The sequence below is a fragment of the Heterocephalus glaber genome, unplaced genomic scaffold (genome assembly GCF_053883595.1).
Source record: "Heterocephalus glaber isolate CG9 unplaced genomic scaffold, H.glaber_assembly_v1.0 deba00001497, whole genome shotgun sequence".
Classification (NCBI taxonomy): Eukaryota; Metazoa; Chordata; class Mammalia; order Rodentia; family Bathyergidae; genus Heterocephalus; species Heterocephalus glaber.
Genome location: NW_028258320.1, coordinates 13,697,960 through 13,721,235, shown reverse-complemented (window position 1 = coordinate 13,721,235; position 23,276 = coordinate 13,697,960). Strand labels below are relative to the sequence as shown.

General features: G+C 39.6%; 1 protein-coding gene across 7 annotated transcripts in view; it reads left to right on the top strand.

Annotated features, from left to right (window-relative positions):
* Positions 1-23,276, top strand: part of Kat6b (lysine acetyltransferase 6B) — a 186,924-nt gene that overhangs the window by 15,466 nt on the left and 148,182 nt on the right. For all 7 annotated transcript variants that reach the window (XM_087184681.1, XM_013072875.3, XM_004846322.3 and 4 more), the window contains one exon: positions 2,108-2,992. In XM_087184681.1, the coding sequence (XP_087040807.1) occupies positions 2,366-2,992 (627 nt within the window). In that variant the 5' untranslated portion in view covers positions 2,108-2,365. The remainder of the gene's footprint in view (positions 1-2,107; positions 2,993-23,276) is intronic.

Genomic DNA, 23,276 nt, shown 5'->3' with positions numbered 1-23,276 from the left:
AATATTTTTCAAAGTGTGTAGAGACTATGTTTGGTAGAAGTGCTGATTAGCCACTCTATGTTAGATACCATGTTTACTTCATCCTCTCAACAATTCTGGAAGGGATATATAGTAGTCCTCCCATTCCCATGGTTTTGCTTTCCATAGTTTCATTTACTAGTAGTCTGGCTTGAACTCATGGCAGACCACTAGACCTAAAAAATATTAAATGAAAAATTTCAGAAATAAATAATTCATATGTACACTTTTTAAAAAAAATTTTTTGGTACCAGGGATCAAACTCGGGTCCTTGCACTTGAGGGACAGGTGGCGGAACCACTGAGCTAAATCCCCGGCCCTGTATACTTTTTTTTGTACTGAGAATTGAGCTGGATTCTGCACTTTTTATTTTATTTTTGAAATTTTGAGGCAGGGTCTCATTAAGTTGCTAAGTTGCCCAGGCTGTGCTCAAACTTGCAACCCTCCTGCCTCAGCCTCCCAGTGTGCTCTTTTTTTTTTTTTGGTACCAGAGATCGAACTCGGGTCCTTGCGCTTGCGCAGCAGGCGGCGAAACCACTGAGCTAGATCCCCAGCCCAATGTGCTCTTAATTAAAGAAGTGAAATCACCATGCCTGGCTACTTCATAAGTTTTAAATAATCTTTGTTACAGTATATTGTTATAATCGTTTTATTATTAACTACTGTGTTGTTAATCTCTTGAGGTACCTAGTTTACAAAATTAAATTTATCATGAGTGCTTATGTATAGGAGAGAACAGTATAGTACAAAAGGGTCTGAGATTCCTCGTGGTCTCAAACGTAGTCTCAGGGGTTGGCATGCATCTCCTGTAGAAGGAGGCTACTGCACTAGCCTTGCCTTCGAGCAGAGTGACAGAGACTGAGTGACTTCCTGCAGGGTCCCATCCTGTCTGTCCCCCTCCCTCATCCATCCCCCCACCCCCCTCCTGTTTCTGTCTCTCCTCACAGGAAGAGCCGCCTAATATGTTGGGCTGAGGCCAGAGCAGTGCTGCACATGGGTTCTAAAATCTGCCCTAAGAGCTTTAAGGCTGCCATGGGCTGTTACCTCAGTTGACTTCTGTCTTCCTCTGAGCCTCCTTACCTCTAGAATTGTCCTGGAGAGTACACGACAAGCGAGCACACTGTAAGCAGTGAAACTGGGCGTTGTCACTGGAGAACCAGATTGTTCCTGGTCTCTGTGGCATCTCTCAGAGCTCCCCACCACCCCACTGGAGCAGACTGTAGGTACTTGGATAGATCTGCTCAGTGAACTCTTGACTGGGTACTAAGATAACCAGAGTGCTGCATTATTTAAAGGCCATGTGTTACGTTTCTATATTCGTTTCAGTCCTCATGCCTGTGGGTCAGATAGTATCACAAGCCCTGTGCTAGGGATAAGATGATCTGATTCCATAGAAGGGTTTAGGTTGGGACTAGGGGGTGGTAGCTCACTGATAGGCCTTTTGGCTAGCATGTGTGAGGCCCTGAGTTTGACCTCCAGCACTGAAAAAAAAAAGTGATTAGGTAGGAAATTTTGTAATGTGTCTAAATAACAATACTTAGGTGAAAGTAGGATTATTGCTTAATTTTTTTAGTTCTAAGTTTCTTTTTTTTGTTTTTTGTTTTTGTTTTTTTGAGATAAGGTCTCATATGTAATTCAGGCTGGGCTTGAACTCACAGTGTAGCCAGGCAAGCCTCAAACTGAAGGCAGTCCTCCTGCTTCAGCCTCCGGAGTGCTGGGATTACAGGTGTGTGCCACCACGCCCAGCTCACACTGGATTTTTTATGTTGATTTTATCTTGTGAAAACCCATATATGTTAATCTACTGACATAGTTTATTAATTTCAATAGACAATTAACTGTGTAATTTAGATATGATCTCTTACATGCTCTGTAAATGAGTTCAAGTAAATAAATGAAAAATCCTTGAAAAAAATTCCTTCTCAGACTGACCCAATTTCTGGTAAGAAAATACAGTCACTGGCTGTGTCACACAATACCTGCCTGTCATTACTTGTATGGTCATTTTGTATCTGGAAAAGTAATACCAAGAAATCTTTATTTGGAAAAGTTCCATTATTAAGACTATTTTCTCTCCTTATCCTTTAAGGTCTTGGTTTCCTAGTGAAAGATGTTCTTCACTTGAATGCAATCTTTCCTGTTGGTAAAATAAGACAACTCTCTCCATCGCCTGTTTGTCCCCTTGTGAATCTCTTAAGGATGGATGTTTTTAAGATGTTGCTTAATGTAGTCTGGAATACTCTGCCCATTTGTTGAATTGTAAAAGACTTTCAAATGTGCAAGTTCTGTTAAATACAAGGAGAACCTCTATGGGTAACTTTTGTGTTGGAGAAGTCATTTGTCAACCATGGTAAAACTTGCAAACCCACTTTATACAGAGTGGATTCTTGAAGCTATACAGAAAATCAAAAAGCAAAAGCAAAGGCCCTCTGAGGAGAGAATCTGCCATGCGGTCAGCGCCTCCCATGGGTTGGATAAGAAGACTGTTTCTGAACAGCTGGAGCTCAGCGTTCAGGATGGCTCCGTGCTCAGAGTCACCAACAAAGGCCTCGCTTCCTACAAGGACCCAGACAACCCTGGGCGCTTCTCGGCCGTCAAACCGGGCACTTTTCCTAAGTCAGCCAAGGGGTCGAGAGGATCATGTAATGATCTCCGCAATGTGGATTGGAACAAACTTTTAAGGAGAGCAATTGAAGGACTTGAGGAGCCAAATGGCTCCTCCTTGAAGAACATCGAGAAGTATCTCAGAAGCCAGAGTGATCTCACGAGTACCACCAATAACCCAGCCTTTCAGCAGCGCCTGCGCCTGGGCGCCAAGCGCGCTGTGAACAACGGGAGGCTGCTGAAGGACGGGCCACAGTACAGGGTCAACTACGGGGGCTTAGATGGCAAGGCCAAAGCGGCACCCCAGTACCCCAGTGCTTTCCCGTCCTCGCTCCCGCCGGTCAGCCTCCTCCCCCACGAGAAAGACCAGGTAAGTGAGGAGGACAGGCTTACTGTACTTTCCGTCTTTTTTTTTGGTACTGGGGATCGAACTCAGGACCTTACGCTTGTAAGGCAGGCTCCTGAACCACTGAGCAAAATCCCCGACCCTACTTTCCATCTTTTGACTGTCATAGTGTCAGTTTCATATGGACAAAAGATCTGGGTAAATTCTGAGAAAAACAAAATATTGTGCCTCAAAGCAGGCTTCTATGTTTTAAGATGTGTACATTACTGCTTGCCCACGAGTTAAAATTGACGACTAATTGCTGATTGGTGAGTGCTGGAAGGGACCAGGATGGATAACTTTAATCCTCCTGCCCTAAGGCTGGTCATGTATTTCAGTAACCTAAGAAAGGACATTATATATTTTCTTTTCATTATTTTCAGAGAGGGATCTCCAGTCTTGTTATTTTAATACTGAACTTGTTTTAATATGTGACATAAATTCCTCCTGTTTCCATTTAGCGTTGTTTATTGTCCAGTTCTCAGTAGGCGAATGTTTATACTCTTGGGTTTTAGGTTATTTCTGTAGCATTAGAGATAAATGGCAAGAGTTACCCTTCTATAACTGCTATGCTCTTTTAAGTCTTTGGTTGAGTAGGGTTTTTTCTCTTACAGCTGCTGGAATTACCTTCCAAACTAAAACCAAAGTAGATCAGTAGTGAGTTGTTCATAATTCAGACCCTTCAGCTTTGGGGTTTGTCCTTTGGGCAGCGCATACATTAACATCAGTTCATTTATCATCTTGTAAACTCTTTAGCCACTGTGGTAGAAAAAGTGGTTATCCAACTACAGTCTTAGAAAGGATTGAACAGAAGTGTTAGGGAAAGCTGTGCTCCTGACAGTTGCTTTTCCTCTGGATGCCATGCACCCTGAGTTGGGCTCTGAGCTTCAGGTAGAAGGGACCTTGCTCTAGAAGCCAGCTAGGATGAGGTAGCCTGCCCCTCCACAGACTCATCTAAAGCCTAGAATTTCTCCCATAACTATATTTGTATCTCATTAGTGTTTCACAGCATTTGTTTCATAAACAGTTGATGGGTATTGTGTTTGTGTAACTAATGCCCAGTTCCCTATGGGAGAATATGGGCATAGATAAACCTGTGAGATTATCTTCTTTTTTTTTTGGGAATCAGATCGAACTCGGGACCTTGCGCTTGCCAGGCAGGCAGTGGAACCACTGAGCTAAATCCCCGGCCCTTGAAATTATCTTCTTAATGACACTTGGTTAAAAAAAAAAAAAGAAAAAGAAAATGAGTTACATCCTAATTCCTATGTCTGACATAGCCATCCATGTTAGGCACCTTTGCTTTTCTTTAAATATTTTTATAAAAGCTTATATATACCCCGAGGAAATTTCTTAAGGACTATAGAGCCATTTCTTAATAAGTATGGACATCTTTGTTTTAAAAAAATATTATCCTAAGGTATGCTAGTGGTTTATAATTATCAGGTATGTGGACTCATTCAAGCACTTTAGCCAATTTAGTGGTATGTTTTAATGATTTTATTATCCTGGGTATATTTTCACTTGTGTTAGGAGAGTCACTACAAATTTTCCATAGTGCCCTTCCCATCCTTCTCTTTACCCTTGCCCATCATTTCTTGCCAACCTTATCATATATTTTTCAGGCAGCGTCTGTACAGACTATTTTTAGTCTACAGGAAAATTCATGTCTGAAAGTGTCCAGGATTGAGAACAGTAATTTATTGCTTAGCATGCAATTGCAACTGCTCTTTTTATGATGCTGATCTTTACGATGTCCAGTTAGCACCATTATTTAACAAGGGAAGCTGAGAAAACATGTCCTAAAAGTTTTACTTTATGTAATTTAGAGATTAGTTATATTGAGTAATTATAGTTGTTTAAAAAACAAAAATAAGTAAAAATCATTTCAAGCCAGTTTGGCAACATGCATGTACTGTGTATATCTACCATTTTTTGCTTGCTTGCTTGTTTGTTTGTTGAAACAAGGTCTTGCTATGTAGTTCAGGCCGGCCTTTAACTTACTATGTAGCCCAGTTTGGCTTCAAACTCATGGCGAGCCTCCTGCCTTGGCTTCCCAAGGCATGGAATTACAGGCATGCACCACCACGCCTGGCCGCTTGTATATAACAGCAGCATTTTTTCCTTGAAAAAATTGATTAAACTGCATCAGATGGCATATATGCATATTGCTGTCTGAGATTAAAAGTGGTAATTTTGGGAGACTGAGGTAAGAGGATCACTTTTTAAGGCCTAGGCTGTATAGCGAGACTTTGTTTCAACAAAACAAAACAAAGTGGTGAATGGTTTATAAAACCACAAAAGTCCTCTAAGCAAATGTAATAGTAATTCTTAACCTGAAACCCATGAATAAAGGGGTAGGTGGCCCACAGATCCCCTGAAAGTGAATTCACATGAAGTCAGGTGAGTGTCTCCATGTTTTTCTAAGTCAGGATTTATAGCTTTTCAGATTATCAGAAGGGATCTAAAATATCAGATAGCCAATGTGAATTTTTTTTGTTTGTTTGGTGGTACTGGGGGATTGAACCCAGGGCCTTTACACAGAAATATATCCTTAGTGGGGCCGGGGATTTAGCTCAGTGGTTCTGATGCCTGCCTTGAAAGTACAAGGTCCCGAGTTCGATTCCCCGGTACCAAAAAAAAAGAAAGAAAGAAATATATCCCTAGCCTTTTTTTATTTTTCATTTTGACACAGAGTCTTGCTAAGTTGCCCAGACCAGGCTTGAACTTTCTCTCTTCCTGCTTTAGCCTCTTAAAGTGCTTTGATTATAGGCATGTGCCACCATGCCCAGCTGTTTTTTGTTTTTTCAAATAGGGCCTCACTGCATAGCCCAGGCTGGCCTTGGACTTGCCAAGATGGCCTTGACCCTTGCAGCCTTTTGCTTCAGCCTCTGAGTGCTATAGACATAATCTTCCTGGCACCAGCCTTTTTTTTGTCGTTTTGCTCAGTTACCCAGGCTTGCTTCAAACTTGGGATCCTCTGGCCTTAGCCTCCTGAGTAGCTGAATTATAGGTGTGCATCACTGCACCTGGCAATGTGAATATTTTTTGTACTGTTACAAATTGTTTCTCATATTCAAGCCATAATATGCTAATTATTGGCTTTTGCTTGGGCTTCTGAAGTTGGATCTATGTGCATATTGACTAAACTTACAGTTTTGTGCTATAGGACCTCTAATAATTTGAGATTGTCACTGTTCTTGATGTACTAGAAGTTACAGAGTTTGCATTATGGGAGGATATTTATGATATAAATGGCATGTGTTCAGAGATGAGGAGAAGCTGTTTGTTATTCTGGCTACTTTTGTTGAGCAGTTGCATTTACTTGTAAAAGAGAAAATAAAATGGTAAAAATAATAACTAATGTTTTTAAGTGTTCAATGCTCACACTGTTCCAAGTGCTTTACATTTATTATCTCTTTGACACATCACGGTAACTATAAGAGAGGCAGATTATTATCTTTACAGATGAAAAACAGAGGCCCAATCTTAAGCAATTTCCCTAAGGTCACTTGGAGAGCTGGTAGTTTGGGAAGCCAAGATTCTAGGACAGTACGGCTCCAGCTCTTTCTGCAGGGCAATTTGCCGGCCCACCGGGGTTGTTTTGCATGTGCAGTGAAAGTCTCTTCAGTTCCTCAAATGGTTAGGAGCAGTTTCCCCCAACAAATAGATTTCCAGCATTTTAAATTTGATGGTCTCAGTGAGCTTATTACAGTTTTAAAAGCAGGTACTATTTATAATATTAGCAAGATGGGAATGCAGTAGGGCAAGTAGTCAATCTGTGTCTAATTAGATTTAACATCATCATCATTCCAACTCATGACTGCTAGGAGGAATACAATGTAAGTTAAAATAGAAGAAACTCTTCTTTCTGAAATGTAATTGCATATCTTCAGATAGTCTAGAATTCAAATTGGATATTACTACACTGGCTCCTTAGCATAATTCTTTGTATTTATTTAAGAAAGCTCTTTCTAGTGAGGTGATATGGAAATGAATTAAACCACCGAAGATAAAACTTTATCTTTGACTTGGTGAGGGAACTCCTAAAGGATAGTATTAGTGTTTCTCATTAAAAGTGGTAAAGCTCAATTAGGTCAGATTATGAGGACTTTAGAAAGTCAAATATTTTAAGCGAGACTTCAGTTATCACCACATACTTTGTATCAGTAAGATTTCCATTTGAACATTTGGTCTTTAGCATTTTTATAAAATCAGTTTAGTTCAATTTTAAACAGATTTTTTTGCTATTCACTTTATTGAGAATATCTCCCAAAAATTTATCAAGTATCAAATCTTGGTATGTTCTTATGTAGGGACCTCTCATTCTAAGCTGGTATCTTTGGAGGGTGGGGTATCTCTAATATCAAATAGGACTTTGATGTTTTTCTCTTAAAGACATGAAATAGGTATAGTTGCGACTCACAAAAGCTGTTCGGCTTGTGGTCTTACTTAGCTGATGTGGGACAAACGGTAGAGCTGTTGCTGAGCACACGAGACCCTGGGTTCGATCCCCAACACAGCCAAAAAAAATTGACTTGCAAAAATATTCAAAACATAATAATAAAACACAGTGATACTGTAGATTTAAAAAATTATAAAACTCACTCGTCATGGTCTTGGTTTATTCAGTTGTTTTTTTTCTATCAGTCCCTCACCCCTTTTAATTGGAATTTTTGGTAGTGTTATGTGCAGTATTTCCATCAGTAGAAGATCATAGACATCCTACATTAATCAGTTTCTTGGGTTGTATAAAGTGCCATTGAGAACTTTATTTTTAGACTTTTCCTTTCCTCAATCTTAGAGTCTGTCCTTCCCTCCAGTCCCATAGCATTCCTGCTCTAGAAGAGACCCCTTCGTGTGTCCCTGAGACTTTTCTACTAGTGTGGGCTTTGTGCAGGACTGTTCATTCGTCCATCATGTCCCTCGGTCCTAGAGGAATCAATCATCTGTGGTCTCAGACAACTCTGGATCTTTTTTGGCAGAAATGTGTATTTTTTATGTGCTAATTGTAGAGAATCCAGATTTTGTCCTCTTTGTTGACCTTCCTGTTCCCTTGAATTGGTGTCCTTTGTACTGAAGATGTCACATCTGAAAGTTTTTTACATTCAGCTAAAAGTTGAATAAAGCCCTAAATATTAATGATAAAATATACACTTTTAAAAATAACCTGAAATTTGGAACTGGTATGGATAAAAGTCACTTTTAGAATCACTAAAGTCAAACAGAAACCTATTATAATATGAAGGACTAGGTAGATCAAAAATGCTTGCTGTTCCAGGGTCAGGGAAGGAAAAATTGTAGTTCATGTTTTTCTTGTAATTAAACCTCAGTTCTTCAGAAGCACACAGCGTCTGAGGGCCGCTTTTGTAAGCAGGTAGTACCAGTTGTTGAGGCATTGTGGAGAGAGCACCAGGACTGTCTCCAACTAGCTGGTTGGGTCAGGGAAGATGAAATGAGCAGTTGAGGCTTTCTGCTGGACTGAAGCATGACTGCTTGCTCCACTTCTGAGCTGTTATCAAGATAGGACTTGTCTAGACTTCCTATGGAACACATTTCAGGTAAAGTAGAAACATTATGTCAGAGGATATTTGATTGTTTAAGTGAATGTTGAGCATTCTTTCAAACTTGTTAGATCTTAGATATTTTTGATATCAACAGCTTTCAGGAATTTACCCTTGTATTCCATATATGTGTTTGGCGTGCGATAACTGTGTTTGTGATACTTTCTTTTTTCTTTGGCAGTGCTACAAATTGACCCCAGGGCCTTATGCATGCTAAGCAAGAACTTCACCATTGAGCAACACCCCCATAATAAATTTTGTTGTTCTTGTTGGTTTTTTGTTTTTTTGAGGCTGAGTCTCTGTAGTTCAAGGTTGACCTTGAACTCACTGTGTGGCCCCGACTGGCCTGGAACTCAAGGTGATCCTTCTGCCTCAGCCTCTTCCCCAGTGCTGGGATTACAGGCGTCCCTTACCACACCTGGCTGTGATAAGTCTTAGTGCTAAGAAAAATCTGTCTTTTATAGTATTTAACAGTTAAGTGCTATTTGCTGATTTATTTTGATTGTCCCTTGAAAGGCAAAGATTTTATTTATCCTTTCCCTTCACACTTTAACAAATAATATATTTTAAATGTTTCTCAAAATGGAGGTCTACATTCTTTTTCTATATTTTATCTTTTGTACATTATTCCTAATATACAGGAAATGTGATTGTTTTACCATTGCAATAGGATATTTTTGTTTGTTTGTTTGTTTTTGGTACCAGGGATCAAACTCAGTCTTTGCGCTTTCGAGGCAGGCTTTGGAACCACTGAGCTAAATCCCCGGCCCAACAATAGGATATTTGATTATAAAATTTATGCCTTTTTTGTTTATAAACTCTATTTTCTTGCTCCTGCACATTAAACTACACTAGATTTGATCAAGTTGTTCTCTAGTCACACTAGCATTTAACTGACTCTTCTTGGGTACTTGTCTCTTCAAAGTATGTAAATATCACTTAGCTTACCAAATTCAAGTCAGCAAGTGAATCAGTCATGTCATTTGCTGATGGCATTTTGAGTTAGCAAGGCCATAAGGGAAGTGTGTTTATACTTGTGTGTAGGTGATCATATCTCACTGTCTTGAGATGGTGATGGGAAGTTTGGACATGTTAGAAAAGGAGGTGTGGCCAGCATATTGTGAAATACTAAGTGTGTATTATACTTCTGCTTGGGACCACATTCAACAGGGAAGTCTGTGGGAGTGACAAACTGCATATTACTGTTTTTCTTTATTTGAGGGAACCTTTTAATTAGAGTACAATGTAGACTATACCTTTTTATTGTTTTATTTTATTAAAGGTAATGTTTAGAAAAATCTGCAAAGTGAACAATACAGAGCTCTAGAATTAATGATAAAGATCTAAACGGTGAGGCTGGTCTTTATACAATAAATACTAATCAGTGGTCTAAGCAAAATCCAGGAAGGATTTGTTAATTTGACAGGTGGGTTTAAAATTCTTTAGCCACTATTTTTTTAATGTAATCTTTTTTTTTTTTGCTACAGGGGATCGAACTCAGGATCTTGTGCTTGCAAGGCAGGCAGCGGAACCACTGAGCTAAATCCCCAGCCCATAGCCACTATTTTTTTAGAAACCAACTTTGTTCATATATCCTTTCTCTAATTTGTTTCACTTTTGATCTTTGATAAACCAGCTGCAGTTTTGTTTCATTAGCAAACCTAACTGGTTAATAGATGTTTGTTTTGTCTTGATTATGTCTTTTCTATCAGAAACAGCATAGGCATACATTGAAACCATGCTAGGCCTTTTCCTGTCTGTAGCTAGACAGGCCTTTCAGAAGAGGAACTTAGTTTTTTTTTCACAACTTCAATATTTCTTCAGTATTATTTTTGTAGGTATACAAACACCTCAGTTCTTGTTCCTCTCATCAGGGAGGTCTTTCATTGTTAATCCTCCATTTCTTGGTCCTGTACACTCCCCTCATTGTTTTTTTCTTTGCAAAATCTTAGCATTCAGGGAAGAAGATATTTCAGAAGAAATCATTGAGATCTCAGGGACTCTTCCACAGTTCAAGGGAAGGAATGGGACTCTCTTCTCTGATACCAGTCAGCTGCCTGGAGAGCAGCTGGGCCTCCCAGAAGGAGGTGAGCCTTGGTCTGGTAGCCTGTGACGTTCAGAGCAATGTGGGTCGGAGCCAGAGGCGGCACTGGACACTTTCTCTAGTAGGTTTGGATGTGATGTGCCCAGTCCTGATTGTTGTCCATGTCTCCTTGCCCTCTCCAATATTAAATAGGAATGATAAGTTCAAGAAAACAAGCTCGAGCTGAGCATCGTGGCACATGCCTATAATCCCACCACTAGGGGGTGCTGAGGCAGGAGGACTGCTGTGAGTTCAAGGCCAGCCTGGACTACACAGCAAGACCCTGTTTCGAAACAAAACAAAGTGGAGGGCTGGGGATTTAGCTCAGTGGTTTCACCACCTGCTGTGCAAGCTCAAGGGACCCTTTGATCCCCGGTACCAAAAAAAAAAAAAGGTGGAGGCCAGGGATTTAGCTCAGTGGTGCCTCCTGCCTTGCAAGCACAAGGTCCCGAGTTCGATTGCCAGTGCCAAAACAAAACAGTGGAAAGATTGTATGGGATAATAGAAGCAGCAAGGTGGCATGAACATAAAACCTAAAATCTAATAAGAGTATCCAAGAGATGATTCCTATATACTACTTGACATGTTCCCAAATTGGAATTTTTATATATATATATATTTATATATTTATATATTTATATATATTTATATATTTATATATATTTATATATTTATACATACATATATATATATATATATATATATATATATATATATATATGCTTCTGTCTGTCAGGCCACAGAAAATAAGATCTGTGGATAGGAGAGTGTGGGTTGTTTAAAGAACATCATCTGTTGTTGGTTATGGTTCCACATGCTGGGACCCTAGCGCTCTGGGAGACTGAGGCAGGCAGATCATGAAGTTGAGCCTGTTCTGGGCAACTTGGCAACTTAGGAAGACCCTCCCTCAAAATAAAAACATTAAAAAACAACAAAAAGAAGGCTGCTGAGATTACAGGTGTGTACCACCACGCTGGGCCTGTATGTGATTTTTATATGATCTTTAGTAAGGAACAGTTTTTCCTCTTTGTTTCTTGAGACATGAGCATTTTTGCAGAGTGTAGGCTGGCTGTCTTGTAGGATTTCTGACAATTATTATTCAGTTATATCATCATTAAATTCAACAATACTCATTTTATGCAGGAATACAGTACTTAAATGGTGGTGAGTGTGGTGGCACACGGCTATAACTCCAACACTTAGGAGGCTGAGGCAGGAGGATCACCATGAGTTTGAGGCCAGCCTGGGCTACATATACAGTGAGCTCAAGGATAGTCAGAACTGCTTAGCAAGACCCGATCTCAAAAAACAAAAAGAAAACAAAAAGATGTGATATTTATTTCCTTTTGTATCATATCAGGAAATAAATAATTTCAGGTTTCTTGTTACCAACAGTGTTTATTTGATCATTTGGTCTGCCAGATCTTTTTTATAAAAGCAGACTTTAATTTTATAATTAATAAGTAAATCAGTATAGACTTCAGATCATGCAAGTAACCTTCACCCAGTGCATATTAATTTCTTGTTGCTTCTGTAGCAAATCACACAAACTTAATGGTTTAAAAGAGCCCTTTTTTTTTTTTTTTGGTGCCGGGGATTGAATTCAGGTCCTTGCGCTTGCGCAGCAGGTGGCAAAACCACTGAGCTAAATCCTCAGTCCCAAAAGAGCACAAATTTGTTGTTTTCCTTCGGTCGGTAAGTTCAGTGAGCCCCATAGGGTTAAAATCAAGGTGACAGCAGGTATCATTCTTTGCTGGAAGTTCTAGGAGAATGTGTTTCTTGGGTTTTTCTATCTTTGAGAGCTGCCCTCATTCTTTAACTCAGGGTCACCTTCCTCCATCTGTGAGGCCAGCAATTTTGCATCTGTGACCATTCCTTTCTAGTCTCCTCTCCATCTGATGGCAGCCTGGGTGGACTCCTACCTTTTAAAGGATTCCTCTGGTTAGATTGGGCTCACCTGATGAATCCAGTTAACTTTTCTTTGCCAAAGTCCTTACTGCATGTGGTGGCATATGCTTGTAATCTCTGCGATTGAGTTGAGGCTAGCTTAGGCTACATTGTGAGACCCTGTCAAAGTCTTTAATCACATCTACAAGCTTTATTTTGCCATATAAAGTATCATAGAGGTTCTGGGCATTTGGAAGTTGTTTGTTTGCTTTTGGAGACAGGGTCTCACTGTGTAGTTCAGGTTGCCCTTGAACTCACTATGTAGCCCAGGCTGTCCTTGAACTCATGACAGTCCTCCTGCCTCAGCCTCCTGAGTGCTGGGATTACAGGCATAAGCCACCATGTGTGGCCCCAGAAGTTTTAGGAGGCCATTATTCTGCCTGTCATACAGTGGTTTCAGTACCTTTCCTAAGTACAGTTTTGCACTGCGGTTGCAGATCTTTGAAAGTATCCAGCTACATTGTACTGTCCTGAGTCTGCTTAGGAAGGAAGAAATGGCTGTTTGTAGGTGCACTGCTGGCTGGAGTCTGGAGGCTGCAGGGAAGAGGTCTGGGCTGTGTCTGCTGCTATTTCCTGAGTCATGTCTGGGAGGGCAGGAACAGGGCTGCCTCTGCCTCCACTTTTTTTTTTTTGCCTCCACTTTTTGTTCCTCATCAAAGAATGGATTGCCAGTAACTGCTTTAAGGTTTTTAATAATAGTACCTTGGATATTCACAACATTTTTTGAGAAATACATTTAAAGCCACGGAGAAGGATCTTTCATTTAAATGCCCACAGAGTACATGAAAAAATACATAAGGCAAGTTAGTAAGACGGGCTCTTTAGTGACATTTTAAAGACTTAACATCTGAATAATTTTGTCTTCATTATAAATCCTTAATTAGAGAACTCTAGATTCAAAAAGAAGCTGACTTATTTAACAAAGAAAACTAACATGCAGGTGGATGGTTATATTTTTTCAGTTCTTAGGAAAAAGTCAGGAAAATGAACATAAAATTAAGTCAGGGAGCCTCTAGAATTTTTCATTTCCCTCCATTTAATAGTGGTTTAGCAGAATCTTCTACAGTAGCTGCAGTAAGTTGGAATGCTTTGAAAATACCATTTGTTCCAGTTGTTAACGAATAACTGTAGTTATCAGCCCATAAATGTGCTTTCTAGGCCTGATAAAAAAGATGATCTTTCTATCTCATGAGCTCTGACCTTCTGTAAACCTTCTAACTTATCTCATTTTCAACCAGCTACTGAAATCCAACAAGATGCCAACAATTACATCCTCACAAAGCATTTATACCAACTTAGAAAATCACTTCTTTATTGGAAAATTGTGTAATAATCTTGATTTCAATTTAGCATGGCATGTTGGTTAGCAATAAATCTTGTTAGTGTATGAGCACAAGCCTTCAGGCAGTTTGGAGAACATTGATCAGGTCCAAATCATATGTATTTTTCTAGCTTCTAAAAATTGCAAAACAAATTGAAATGAAAAGCTAATAATGAGAAAACACACATGCACACACTCCTATTTTTTGAGTATGTGCTGTACTAAGGATTGAACTCAGGGCCTGGTGCTGAGCTGTATTGCAAATCCTTTATTCTTTAGTTTGAAGTAGTCTCACCAAGATGACTGGGCTGGCCTCAAAACTAGTGATCTTTCTGCTTCAGCTTCCCTAGTAGTCTTTCTAGAGAACCACATTTTAGGTGTTCTATTTTGTTTTGTTTTTGAAACAGGGTCTCACTATGTAGTTTAAGCTGGCCTTGAACTCACTATGTAGCCCAGGCTGGCCTTGAACTCACGCTGCCTCAGCTTCCCAAGAGCTGGGATTACTGGGGTGCACCACCATGCCCTTCAATACCATGTCCTGCATTTTAGGTTCTTTTACATTGACGTGTCTGTGGAAAGTGCCTTGATTCCTTTGAAATCCATGGTTTATATCTGGGGCCATTTAAATTCCTCACTTAATGAGTGGCACACAACAAATGTTCAATAGGCATAGTTAAAACATGTATCTGTGCCTTGTGAAGGGTGTATAAGTTCATGTTATATCTGAAGGGTCTATAGAAAACAGGAAGTTACTTATATTAAGTACATGGTGCTTATTGTGTATATCATGTCGTGTTCTAAGCTTTTAAAATATACAAAATAATTTTCCATGAACTCTTGAGAAATAAGTACTGTTATTATAAAGGAAGGAGCCAGAGAAGGTGATTCACCCAAGAAACCGTCAGAGCTGTCTCTCAGCTCTGGCACATGGGCTGTCTATGGTATAGTCACTTTGTCACCCTTGGCACCTCTATTTGGATGAAATGAACACATACCTGATGAATTACTATAATGTATAAAGTACTATAGATGGTACTGTGAAATTTTAAAAGTAAGGCATGTTCAAATGGTAACTGAGCAGTTGATTGTATGGTTCATTCTCAAATGACCAGTGGAATGATCTTCATTTTAAGAATGATTGAAATTTATTTTAATAATGAATAATAACCAATATTTTTATAATGCTTTAATTTGAGACAGGGACTACTTTAAGTGCTTTACATGAACTTGTCTGTTAGGTAGTGCTACTTTTCATTCTTAGTTTGAAACAGGCACATAAGGTAGTACATGTGCCCAGAGTCACCTGGCTATTATGGGATAGATCCAGGTTTTAAAACCAGGCACCCAGGCTTCATGGTGTGTGTGCTTAACCATTGTACTATACTGCCTCTCATTTTCACACTAGGGTTTTTGATCCAGATGCATTTATTTGTTTATTTATTTACTTGATGTTGGGGATTGAATCCAGGGACTCACACTGAACTACATCCTTAGGATGTAGGGGTTTTTTTTAACTCCTGTTTTTTGAGACCAGTTCTTGCCAGCTCACTAAGTTGCCCAGGCTGGGATCAAACTTGGAATTCTCTTGCCTCCCAGAGTGCTGGGATTACAGGTGTTTGCTGCCACTCCAGGGCTCTAAGCGCCTCGTTAGTGTTTGTAATTGGTATCACTGAAAAGAGTGTTAAAATGTGTAGTGTGCCAACATTTAAGATGGCTTTGCCCAAATAATATTCTTGGGAAGAAAAAATTACTCAAGCTATTGATGATGCTAGTAATCTGAAATTTAAAGACCCCGGGATAAGATACTTAACTTGCCTAACCCATAGTTTCCTGGGATGATTTGATGATAGGATCCCTTCTCTCCCTTTTTCTGCATAGAAGTTGCCCATGTGTTTAGAAATCTGAGTTTGGACAAACAGTTTGGATAGTGGTGATAATAAGGTTATGCCGCTATTCTCTTTCCTCATTTCTTCCAAGTACATATCCCAAAGTAAGTTACTGATTAATTTCAGTTTGTGCTTTACAGTAGAACCCCAACATCATCAAATTCACCTCTTGTCTCTGTTATGTATTGTTTTAATAAAGCTGTTGTATGATGATAATTCTTCAAATGTAGAGTAAAATATTAGGGTTGTGTGGAGTCTTTGAGATCACCAAGGTTAGGGTTTTTAAACTAAGGTCCTGGGAGCCCTATTGAGGTTTGTAGACCCCTGAGATTATATGCAAGATTGGGTTTATATGTTTATGTGTATTTTTCTAGAGCCTCTCGCCCTTCTTTTCCTTCAGCAGGCCATTTGGCCTAGGCCAGTGGCTACCAAATTTTGCTGCACATTAGAATCACCTGTAGAGGGAGAAAAATTAGGTGTTCAGGTCATAGCCCATACAGGTTAAATCTGAATGTTGGAAGTGGGAGCCAGGCATTAGAACTCTTAATATCCTTGGGTTTAGATGGTCAGATGTCCCTCAAAATTCTCTAGTGTGAAAGGTGATCGGGGCCTGGGTTTGTACTTATCAGTGGATCCATCCACTAATGAGTTCAGGAGGTGAATGTGCTTTTAGGAGCAGGGGCCCAGTTGGAGGAGGATCACTGGGGTGTGACCTGGAAGGGAGTATTCTTGGCTCCTTTCTTCCCTCTGCTTTCTGGCCACCTTGGATCGAGCACCTTTTCCTCCACCATGCCCTGCTGCCATTCTGTTTCTCCCTTGAAGCCAGCCAACCATGGACTGAAACCATGAGCCAAAGTAGATCTGTCTTTCTTTCTTTTTTTTGTTTGTTCTTTTGAGTTTTTTTTTAACCTGTCTTTCTTTAAGCTGTGAGTGTTGGGTGTTTTGTTCCAGCAATGAGAAAGTAACTAAGACACAAGGGATGTCAGTATGCTGCAGACATTTGGGGACCAGGCTGGGAATGTAGCTCAGTGGAGTGTCTGCCTAGCGCCAGACAAATAAAAAAACCCAAATCTGGTACTGGGGATCGAACTCAGGACCTTGAGCTTGGAAGGCAGATGCAGTGCTACTGAGCTAAATCCTCTGCCCCGCAAATCTTATTTTTTGCCAGATGCAGTAGCCCATGGCTGTAATCCCAGCTACTTGGGAGGCTGAGGCAAGATGATCCCAGTTCTAGGACAGCCTGCGCAGTTTAGTGAGGCCTTGTTTAAAAAAAGAAAAAGTTGAGAGATGTAGTTCTGTGTGTGTCCTAGGGTTCAATCCCCTAGTACCCTGCCAAAAAACAAAAGTTTGGGGACTATCATCTGAGGCTCCTTTCTCTCATAGATGAGCAAGCAGGGTCTGTTTATGTGCTGAAACAAATGTAGAGGCATCTTATTGAAAGAAATGTAGACATCACTAGAAAGAAGTCTTGTGATCAAGTGGCTGCACAGTCACAATGCTTAGCTTCAAAGCCAGCTTTTCTAGTGGGCCACTTCCACAGCTTTGGAAATATAGCCATTTTGACTGTATTGATCTGCCTATTTGGGAGTAGGAGGTATCTTTCCATTTTCTGATGTCCCCTTTGATCTCTTTTTTCAGGGGACTGTAGTTTTGGTTTCTTTTTTTTTTTTGGTACTGGAGATCAAGCTCAGGACCTTGCGAGCCAGGCGCAGCGCCCCTGAGCTAAATCCCTGGCCCTAGGGGACTGTAGTTTTTATTGTAGAGGCCTTTCACTTTTTTAGAAAAATATTTTTCTTTTGAAATGGGACTTCCAGTTCCCAAGTTACCCAGGCTGGCCTCTAATTTTTTTTTTTTTTTGGTACTGGGGATCGAACTTGGGTCCTTGCACTTGTGAGGCAGGTGGTGGAACCACTGAGCTAAATCCCTGGCCCTGGCCTCTAATTTTTGATCCTCCTGAGTAGTTAGAGGCATGTGCCATTATGACCAGCTCCCATATTCTTGATTATTGTTTGAAGTGTAACTTTTGACTTTTCCAGGCCACATAGCATTTCTTATGTGTTTATTTTTCAACATTTGGAATGTTTCTGATTCTTTTTTTTTGGTACTGGGGATCGTGTACTCGGGTCCTTGCGCATGCAGGCCAGGCAGTGGAACCACTGAGCTAAATCCCCGGCTCTGATTCTTTAGCTGTTAACAAATAATTTCTTCTCTTTTCTTTTTTGAGACATTCTCAATGTAGTTCAGGCTAGCTTCGAACTCATGGCAAATGTCCTGCCTCAGCCTCCTGAGTGCTGGGATTGTACTAAAATTTATACATGTATGGATTATTATTTCCCATAGGAGAGATTATTAGAGGAAGTATTCCTGGGGCATGACCATGAATTCTTTTTCTAAAGCTTTTGAAATGTATTGTTAAAAAATTACACACCTTTATCAATTTATTTTGTTTGGGAAGTGGATGAGGGAGTGTGGACATCTGCTTGATCCCTAATCCTTACTTTTCTGATAATTGCTTCTACTGTTTTTGTTTGTTTGTCTTTCGTTATGTGCTTAGATATTACAAAGCCAATGCAGTTTTTTTATTTTGGTGAATGGTGGAATGTTATCTTTTTGTTTTTTTCTTCAATGCTGGAAATGGAACCCAAGGCCTTGTGCATGCTACGAAGTGCTCTATAATTGGCTACATAGAATCATTTTTCCTTTTTTAAAAAAAATAAATAGCTCATTATTCAAGATTATTTATTAAAATTCTTTTCCTACTAATTTATAATACTTTTTAAAATCACATGACTTTATCAACAGAAATCTAAGTCTCTTACAGCACTCTTCACTTTTGCCTCTGAAATTTTATTTTTTGTGATGTTGGCGATTGAACGCAGGCCTCACACATGCTGGGCAAGTGCTTTGCCACTGAGCCTCATATCCAGCCCTTGAAGTTTTTATTCGTTTAATTCCCAACTTTTATTTCACTTAGCCTCATATATTACCTGTGGCGTTGTCCAGCTTTGCTTTACATTGTAGAAAGTAGGCAGAAGCAAGTGGCCTCCATGGCACAATGTTCCTGGTCCCCAGGCTCCCTAGAATGTGGAGGTCTCTGAATTTGCTTGCTCCTGAATCATCCCGGAGGCCTCTAGCTTGCATCTAGCTCTGTGTGCCAGCCTGCCTTTTCTGACTCCCCATGGATGCAGAAAAGAGTTACTTTAGCTGATTAGATAGTAGCTCTAATAGCAAAAAAGTACATCTGACAGAGATCCTTGGTGTATTAATATTAAGCCTGACAGTTGGCAGAGTGGGGCTCTTGATGGGCATGCAGTGAGCCCTCCCCATCAGTCTGTGGCCCCTGCCATGCCATCTGAAGTCCAGCTGTTTTACTTTTCATCCAGCGTTGCCCCAGGTTTACCCTGGAATTTCCTAAATTTACTGAATCTCCTAAATTTACTTCTGCTATTTTTTTAATTTCAACCTATTGTGGGCAAAGTGGGAGGCTGAGGCAGGAGAGGTCAGCCTGGGCTATATTAGGAGTTCGGGGTCAGCCTGGAATACACAAGGAGGCCCCATCTCAAAAAAAAAAAAAAAAAAAAGTTCCCACTGTGGCCAGAGAACTCTGTATGATCCCAAGCTATTTATATTTATTGAGGCTGGTTTTATAGCTTAACATGGTCTCTCCTGAACAATGATTTATTGAGAATGTATATTCTGTTGTTGAGTGGAGTGTTCAATGGGCGCCTCTTGAGTCTTTTTGCTTTGTTGTGTTGTTCAGGATTTCTGTTACCTTGCTGATCGTGGCTTGATTCTACCTATTATTGGAAGTGGAATGTTGAAGACGTTGACTATTGTTGAATTGCCCATTCAGTATTGTCACTTTTTCTCTATGTATTTTGAGACTTTCTTGCCAGGTATGCATATATTTTATATTTATTATGTTTTCTTAATAAGCTGACGCTTTTCTTATGATGCATTTTTTTGCCAGTGTTCTTACTGCTTTTATTTGTTTATTTTTTTGGTACTGGGGATCAAACTCGGGTCCTTGCGCTTACGCAGCAGGCGGCAAAACCACTGAGCTAAATCCCTGGCCCCTTACTGCTTTTATAGAGAGCATAGTTTTGGAGGTCCTTACTCTACCATTATGCAAGTGCTTCTTTTTTTTCCCCTTGATGCTGGAAACAGACCATAGGGCCTGATGCAAGCCAGAAAAGTGGTCTACTACTGAGCTACATCCCTATCTTGGAACGGCTTCTTGATCTGGTTTTTTAAAATCATTCTTTTGGACAAATTCTGAGAGGAAGTTACCCTTTTGTTAACTTTTAATAGTAGGAGTGTTACGCAAGAGTTGTGATATGGACATTTTTATAAATGTAGTTTTAATAAGGTAGGTGAAAACCTGGTTTTGTGTTTGGGACATTATCTAGTACAAGAAGGCAGCCTAAGGTTGGGAATGAATGTGTGAAGCTACTCACTTCCACACTGTTTACCCCAGCAAAGATACCTTCACCTACTACCTTGCTTTAGTTAATAAAAAGAAGACATCTTATGTAGTGTATCTCAGAATGATCTCTAAGATGAAATATTTTGTTAAAGATAAAAAGCAAGTTGTCATTTATATAATAATGCATAGGCATGTACATGGTATCTTTGGAAAAATCAAACAAGAAACTGGTAATACTATTTGCTTCTGGAAAAGGGGACTGATTAGCTGCCTGGGACAGGAACAAGCTACATTTTCTACATGTCTTTTGGTAATTCTTGGATTTTGTGTCGTGTGTGTGTGTGTGTGTGTGTGTGTGTGTTGCTGAGGATCAGGCCCAGTGCCAAGGATCATTTTCATTTTCTTTTTTTTTTGTGGGGAGGGAGTTAGGAGAGGCACTGGAGATTGAAACCTAGGACCTTCACACTGAGCTACATGTCTTTTGTTGTTTTTTTTGAGACAGGGTCTTGCTAAATTTCCCAGGCTAGGCTTGAACTTGTGATTCTTCTGCCTCAGCCTCCCAGAGTTTTGAGGTTATAGGCATGTACCACCACACCTGGCTTTATTTTCTTTAAAGGAAATTGGGGGGGGGGTGGGAATCAGTGAAGGTGGGTATGGGGAATTTGGCTAAGAATTCCAAATATAAAGAACAAAATCTTTTAAAAATATCACCACTGCATTATTAGCTTTCTAAATTTAGACTTTTAAAACTTTAATGTGTGGTGGCACACACCTGTAATCCCAGCACTCTGGAGGCTGAGGCAGGAGGATCACCTTGGGTTCAAGGCCAGCCTTGGGTACATGGTGAGTTCAGGGCCAGCCTGAACTACAAAGCGAGATCTTGTTTCAAAAACTCAAAAAATAAAATAAAAATGAATTTTGTACTAAACAAGGCCCAGGTTCAAACATTATTTTCTTCAAATGTACTAACAACAATATTGAACATTTCTTAAGGACCTCAGACTACACCCAGTATTACATCTACAGAAATTCAGAAGCACCACAAAGACTTGATAGTCTTAGGCTGGGTGGGTTGGCATATGCCTGTAATTCCAGCATGCCTGTAATCCCAGCACTTGGGAGACTGAGGCAGGAGGATCACTGTGAGTTCGGACCCAGCCTGGGCTACACAGTAAATTCAAATTCGGCCTGAACTACATAGTGAGACCCTGTCTCAAAAGACAGGAAAAAAAAATAAAAGTCATGTCATTTCCACTGCCTGCCTTGCAAGTGCTAGGTCCCCCATTCGATCCCCGGTACCAAAAAAAAGAAAAGAAAAAGAAAATGATACTAAACTGCCATCAACCTTGGGACACAGCTCTGTAAACCTTTACTCACAGTGTGACACTTCCCTTCTGCAATATCATGAGAAAAAAAAAAACTACTTATTTTCTTCTAATATCTTTGTTTTCATTTTTTATTGAAGTTTTGGTCCATCTGGAGTTTATTTTGCTCTGAAGAATGAAGTAGGAGTCCAATTTTATTTTACTGTCTTTTCAGATGGCAACCCAGCTGTCCTATTATCATTCATTGAATAATGTGTTTATTCTGCATATGAGGTTCCATCTTTATCATAAACTGAATTCTGATGTATATATTTGCATCAGTTTTTAGACTTTCTATTTTTGTTCCATTAAATTACCTGTCTATGATGTACCATTACCACAGTGTCTCAGTTAGTGTACCTTCATAGTGTGTTACTTTCTGGTAAGTGACTGCTCCTTTATTTTATTTTTAGAACCTTCATGGCTAACATACTTATCTTTCCTTATGGACTTTAGAATGAACTGTTTAGTATTCCAAGGTTCTTGGTGATAATTTTATTAGCATTTCAGTATTTTGAAAGAATGATACTCATATTGAATTTTATGTTGAAGAAAAGGCATAGCTTTTCACTTTTTCCTTAATTTTTCTTATTGTGGAAAATTTTAAGCATAAGTAAAAATTAAGAGCAGTGTCAGTTATAAAAATCAGTGTATGACCACTTCAGTTATGTGCCTAGCCTCTCTCTTAGCCTCGGCTGCTACTGAAGTATTTCAAAGCAAATTCCACGATACCATTTTATGCCTGTGTGTCAGTTATATAACTGTTATTAGCCTTTTATTTTAATTTGTTTTATGTGAGTATAGGTATGCGGGTAGTGGTACTAACTGGTTTAAATTGTTTGGTTTTTTGAGACAAGGTCTCACTTTGTAATTTAGAGTGGCCTCAAACTCACTATGTAGCCCAGGCTGGCCTGGAGCTTGTGGTGATCCTCCTACCTCAGCCTCTTGAGTGCTGGGACTACAGGCATGGACCAATATACATCTGGCAGTTTAAACTTTCTTTAATTCCCGAGTGTGACACTTTCCATTACATTTTGTAATTGGCTGCTTTTTTTAGTACCGGAAAGTTACTGATTTCTGTATATTTATTTTGTGCCCAGCCACCATTCTGAACTCTTTTTGTTTATAATAATTTCTAGTTTATTGTATTTAGGTTTCCAGGTATGCAATACTACAATCTGCAAATAACAGTTTTAACTTCCTCTTCTTGCTGGCTTTTGTTTAGTAATTCAAAAAGTAGTACCAGACCAATCTTAAAGTAGGCAAAAGGTAGCTCTGGAACTTTCTTGGTGCTTCCTAGAATCAACCTCTTACACACACCTTCTGGCAGCTGTGTCAGAGGCACATTGTCCCCGGGGGCCACTGTCCCAGTTGCCTCCAGCTTCCTCTTCTCATTAGGAGTTCTTTGTTCTTTCTCTCTTTCTTTCTAGTCTGTTTTTTTGTTGTTGCCATGCTGGAGAGTGAATCTCTGGTATGATTTTATCAGCTAGTACCTCTTTAATAATACAGAATACAGGAAACAGTGGATATGTCTTTGAGAAACACATCAGTATTTCCCCATTAAACTTGATGTTAGCTAATATATTTATCATTGTTATAGACATTTCATCAGGTAGAAATGTTATGAAGCTCTTTTTCAAAATTTATAAACATATGGTTTTTCTCCTTTGGTCTTTAT